The sequence below is a fragment of the Triturus cristatus genome, chromosome 10, assembly GCF_964204655.1.
Source record: "Triturus cristatus chromosome 10, aTriCri1.1, whole genome shotgun sequence".
Classification (NCBI taxonomy): domain Eukaryota; kingdom Metazoa; phylum Chordata; class Amphibia; order Caudata; family Salamandridae; genus Triturus; species Triturus cristatus.
The window spans coordinates 891,861,945-891,867,944 of record NC_140593.1 but is presented as its reverse complement, the minus strand read 5'-3'; the positions used below and the strand labels follow the sequence as shown (position 1 = coordinate 891,867,944).

The window sequence follows — 6,000 nt, the reverse complement described above, 5'->3', positions numbered from 1 at the left end:
TATATATATATATATATATATTCACTTAAAAAAACCATAGGTTTCACACATGTTATAGTTAGCTGGACATTTCACTCGTAAAAAACCAATGAAATTCCCCCGTTATAGTTAGTGCAGACAACTATAACTCACGCGACCGCAATCCTCTGCTGATGACGTCAGATATTACATCACTGTATTTAGACACTTATTTATCCATGTCTTCTTCCATTAATCTTAAGCTATACATATATTACAAATATTTATTTTTCAGAAAGACACATATGTCATCAGTGATGTAATATCTGACGTCATCAGCAGAGGATTGCGGTCGCGTGAGTTATAGTTGCCTGCACTAACTATAACGGGGGAATTTCATTGGTTTTTTACAAGTGAAATGTCCAGCTAACTATAACATGTGTGAAACCTATGGTTTTTTAAGTGAATTTGCAAGGTTTTTTAAATGCAAATTCGTAACTATAACGTGTGTGAAACCTATGGTTTTTTCAGTGAATTTGTACGTTTTTTTTAAATGCTAAGTTATGTATTTATTAATTATTTTTTTCAGGTATTTCACCGTGCGCGCGCTGTGGGCACACGGTGCGCTTCGCGCACCGAGCACCCACGGTGCGCAGTGCGTGCCGTGCGAGCACCCCGCGATTTAAAAAAAAAAAAAAAATGTTTTTTTCTCCCTTGGGGGTCCTTCTGTGACCCCCTGACCAAGGCTAGGGGGTCAGGAACTGTCCACCCTGCCCCCTTTTCACGTTCTTCACCTTTGTTTTTCACCCCCTCAGACTGCGAGAGACAAAATGGCGGCCAACACTTCCTGGTTTCGAACGATTCGAATGTTTACCGACATCTAACAACCAATCAGAATTGCGCTCGCGTACGGCAGGGTGCGCGCACGGTGCGCGCATATAGATATGGATATGGTTTTAAATGCTATTTTCTCAGGAAATACTGAACAGATTTACACGAGACCCTCAAAAGGCACTTCCTTGACCTTATGGCTACCTCTTTGCCAACTTTCACGTAATTCTGTTCAGCCGTTTGGGCTGTACCTTCGACTAAAGGTCCTATGGAAAAATGAATGGGGAATACGTGTTTTGGGACCCCCCCTTTTTCTCGGCCCCCGCTTGACGAATCACCCCGAGACTTTCAGGGTAGGAGCTGAACGGAGCGCCCCATTTGCTTTGAAAATTTCGCGAGGATTCGTCAACCGGCGCCAAAGTTATTCAAAATAGAATTTTGAGATTTCCTATGGAAACTAGGTTGTAACTATAACTGGAGATAATATATATATATATGAGATATATATATATACATCAAGCAAGGACTTTGATGGCATCTCTAAAGTATTTTGGAAAATCAACTACAGCATTAAAGTAAAGGGAATGCAAAAGACAGCTTCTCTTTCTATAGGACACTGCATTCCAGAGGACAAAGAAAGAGGCATGTTTCCGCATCATGATGTAGTGACTCAACCTCAGTCCAAATTGGTTTACAAGGACTATAGATATTGGTGAAATTTACAAGTGTTCTCATCTTAAAGACTAAATCCCACCATCTACAGTGGGGAACTGTGGCCAAGCATCCATTCAGTTATGATTTTATTAGCAAATCGATGAATCTGCAAAACTCTTCTTTATCCACCAGAAGAGGCTTTGTAACATGGGTTAGAAATCAGTGGTTTATAATCCGCGGAAAAGAGACCCATGAGCTGTTCCTCTCATGATAGTAATATGACCAAGACAATTTCTTCTCCGTTGTAAGAATTCCATCTGGGTTCCACCGAAACAAGGGGAGAGAATCTGTTTGAGCAATTTAAATTAGGCTAGCCATAGAGCAGTAGATTTAGATATTTGGTCTCAGAAAAGTCATTAGGTTAAAAAAGCAGTTTCACGGTGAGCGAAAAACCTACTTTGCAAATACATCTCTACACTGGTGGACAAGATGCAAGGCCTGGTCTCGCATGACAGAAGGCTGGTCATGGCCCATCTTCCAGTAAGAGACCACTGGCCAAGTCTCGTCTTCTACTTAAATGCAATTTTCTAGGATGTCACTTACGTGTGCGGACCACTACCGTGGGCCTTTCTTCCTGCTAGAGACTTATAGGCAAGCTTGCCTACTCATAACCCAGTGACCAAGAGTTGTGTTACCGCTGCCCTACTAGAAGTCCCCAGCCAAGCCTGTCTACCCCGTAGATTCTTCCTGCTAAGGGGTATATCTCCACCAGAGTAGACTGACCAAATCCCGATTCACATTAGTGACTACTAACCACCTCCTCTATCCAGCTATAGATGACTTGCTAAGCCATGTATCCTTGCTCAAGGGTCCCTCCTTGGAGAAGTCTCTCCATTAGTGAATACCGAGAAAGTTATTTAGTGGCCAAGTCACATCTCTTCACTAGAGACACTTTTTAAAGTCATGTCTATTCCTAAAGAACACTGGCGAACATGGTAATCTTTGAACTAAAGGACATAGCCTACTTGAGCTTCTCTAGAGACACTTTCTTGGTCACCTCTTCCCCTAAACACTAATGACCAAGCACCATCTTGGCACTACAGGACACATCCAATTCACGTAAATCTTCCAGAAATGGTGCTATTCTGCATCCTCGTGTGCACTAAAGGATAGTCAGTGGGATTTTCTCGCTGTAATTATGAGCTTCTACAGTTCTCTGTCTATCTTCTGGATTTTACTTTTTGAATTTGATTGCATTTTTATTGTTAGTTAAAGATTCTTTTGGGGTTTGCGCTCCTGAGTTGTAGATCATTCAATCAAAATCAAGTTGTAAATGAACACCAAATTGATAAGCACTACGAGCTTGACAGCCCCCGCTACAAGTGGCATTTATATAATTTTCTTTTAAGTTCACACGCCCCAACTCTATATGTTGCATTGAAGTCCCCGCATGGATAAACTCACACATCCAGATTTAAATGACAGTCTCCTCGCCAACACACACATTCGTACATTGAAAAAAAAACAGAACACCCAAGTGCTCCAATGGAGATAAAAACTGTATGGTTTCTGGTGCACATTTTCCAACAGCCTGTTGGTCGATGGTCTAAATTCAGTTCAGTTATTGCCTCGAAGGAGAGAGTGTGTGCTTTAATATTGGGGTGCAAATATACAGTTGTAGATTTCCAAAATCCTGATGCGGAAAGTCAAACTAACGGAATAACAGGTGTAAAGACTGGTTTTGCCGCAGGGACCCTCCTGGCCTGATGTTTTTCATGGGGTACAAAGAAGTATTTTGGTTGTGGTAGCATTCCCAGCGTTTTTTGCAAGGCCTGGTTGGCTGGCTTCGGGGAGGGCAGAAGATCAGGAAGAAGCAGGAGGCTGAAAATAACGCATGCACAGTGTTCTCAGAATGCCAAGGGAATAATGTGTAGACGTAATGTACAGAGGTCTCCTGTCCTCCATTCAGAGAATAGGTTTATTTCCCCGGCCAGTACAGGACAAATCCATTCCGTTGCTTCTTGAAGTCTGGCAGGAGCTGCTCACTTCTGGTCTCTACAGTGATTTGCTTTTTCTTCCCGCGCATGCTCAGTTGGATGCAGTCGGACACTGTCACCTGCAGCTCCCGCTTCACCCTGAAATAGGACAAGACAGGAATAGTTAAAAGGTTAAAATGACAGATGTTCATCCAAAACCAATCATATCTAGAATAACTGCACCCAGGTACAACTAGCCGATTGCGGAAGAGTGATGTCCACGCCTCTTGCACTCAGTGGTCAATAAATATTCTTCCTTGGTGCACGTTTACGATCGCTGAACTCTGATACTGACATAAAGAAGTACTGGTGTCAAGACAGCAGCTAGGTCATAGTGCATAGAAAGTCATTGATGATCAAGTCCAACTCTAAACACCAAAACTCTGCTTTAGTGTGAGGTGGTATCATATCTTGTTTGGGGAAATGCTGGACTGGGAGATTGTCGGGTAGCACTAGCTGTACTGAAACATCAACCATGAGGGCCAGCTCGAGGTCGATGAGCTTGGAAGATGCAAAGGCATGTTGAGAACCCTTCAGTGTTTTAGGCTATGCGTATGTTGAATATGGAATCTAATATTGATGGAAGACTGAACTGTGAGTGTCTCTTGAAGATTGTTGATGTTGAGATACCAGCCTATGATGCCAAACTAACACCACTGAGCATGAAACACCAAAAGAGGTTTAAAGCACTGTAAGTTGTGCTTTTATGGGAGCACAGGTCCTCAAATGCTGGGTGAGAGGGCATAGTAACCCATGTAAGTCTATCGCTATTAGGCACTCTCTCAAAACAGAAGAGCTAGGAGAAAGGACATCATCTTCCGCACAGCTCCAGGGCGTTTCTAGGAATCATGAGCTTTGGCCTCTTCAAAGGAATGGATCCGATGTAGGTCCCATGCTGTAATTTTGATCAGAGTCTGCCAGTGCCAAGCACAACAATTAGTATCACTTCATTCAACTCTCTTTCCCACCCTAGGAAGTAGAAGTGGAAGTAACTAATGAAAGACATCTGTAATACAACAAAAAACTTTTGGGCAAACAGTAAACTGAACTCCAAGGAGCAGAAAGTATGCTTACTTTCAGACGCCACACCAGGCACAATATCAACCAGAGTTGGACATCAACTGGAAGTAACCTCGCACCATAACAATCCAAGAAACATGAGTTCTAAATAGATTACAAAGAAAAAGACCAAGGACTCCTTTCCTTAATAAACAAACAAAACAAAATGTATGAACCCGAATAAAAGAAAAATCATAACCTCTTCAAGTCAAGCACCAAAACCCACAATGTGATAAATACAGAACACATCACATTTGATAATCTTTAAATACACAAAGCAATTTGCATTTGATAACCCTTGTGTTGATATGGAAGACCTAGCTTCCTCTTCTCCAAACCATGAAAAACATTCTGACAACTTTCTGCACCAGTAGGCTACTTCTTGTTACATACATCCTCCTACCCATCTCTCACTTCAAACTTACACAACCTTTCCTCATTCACAGCATAATTCACTACTTATCACCTTTCACCTTAGCAGACATTTTTATATGCCCCATGAAACTGACCAGCATCAAAAACTTCATTAATTGCTTCTTTACTCCTGACCTCAACTGAATTGTAACCAGTCACCACTCGTGAAATTTGCTTATACCACCTTTGTCTTACAATCGTGCTTTCTCTTAAACGCATACCAGCAACCCTTTGCAATGTGTCCAATCACATAAAGATACAGAACCTTCACTTAGGTCTGTTCACACAAGCAGGACACACTTAAAATGGGAAGTCCCCTCTAATCCCAAGCAAGCATTCCCCTGTGACATAGTGTGGTGACTAGCAATAGCTCCACAGTATAGTCTCATCACCTAATTTCAATCCAAATGACTTGCCAGACCAAAATGAAAATCATCTTTAATAACTCTATTAAAGTGATCCATCAAACAAATGGATTGGGCAATATGATTTTCTCTGTTTAATTCCAATCCAATAAAAAAATCCACTCATTCCTTTCGATGTCATTTGTACCCTTTTTTTGCATAATCGGATATGAAGGCTGTCCCAAGACCAACATCAATGTTCTACAAGTCACAGTCTCCACATTTTCCTCCGGCCACTGTGAGTAGTATCCAGTCACCTGAATAGTATGTTTCAGTAGACCACCTAGGCTGTTCAACAGTCCAGACACGTCTACCCAAATCTTTGTCCATATCATAACAGGGAATACTCCAGAAGTGCGCTTCCCAGTGAAGCACAATGCAGCGTATTGTCTTTAGGCCGTGGAAGAATCTCGTATTGCACTTCGTTCAGGAAGGAGGACCTCATAAGAGCGGTAATGTATGACTCCAGGATGATTTAGGGAGACTGATGTTCAATGGCTGACTGCCCACGAATGTTGCAATATATAGAATGAGTGGAAAACTCCAGTCACTTATCAAGAGCTGGTCTCTGATGAAGCAAGAGATGCACTTGTGGGTGCTGCCCTCTCAAGACATGAATGGGTGCAAAGACAGCATCGTTCCAA

The 6,000-nt window shown here is 42.0% G+C and overlaps 1 protein-coding gene across 2 annotated transcripts in view; it reads right to left on the bottom strand.

Annotated features, from left to right (window-relative positions):
• Positions 1-2,984: 2,984 nt before the first annotated feature.
• Positions 2,985-6,000, bottom strand: part of LOC146796188 (unconventional myosin-Ig-like) — a 1,225,789-nt gene continuing 1,222,773 nt past the window's right edge. For both annotated transcript variants that reach the window (XM_085628614.1, XM_085628615.1), the window contains exon 22: positions 2,985-3,578. In XM_085628614.1, the coding sequence (XP_085484740.1) occupies positions 3,422-3,578 (157 nt within the window). In that variant the 3' untranslated portion in view covers positions 2,985-3,421. The remainder of the gene's footprint in view (positions 3,579-6,000) is intronic.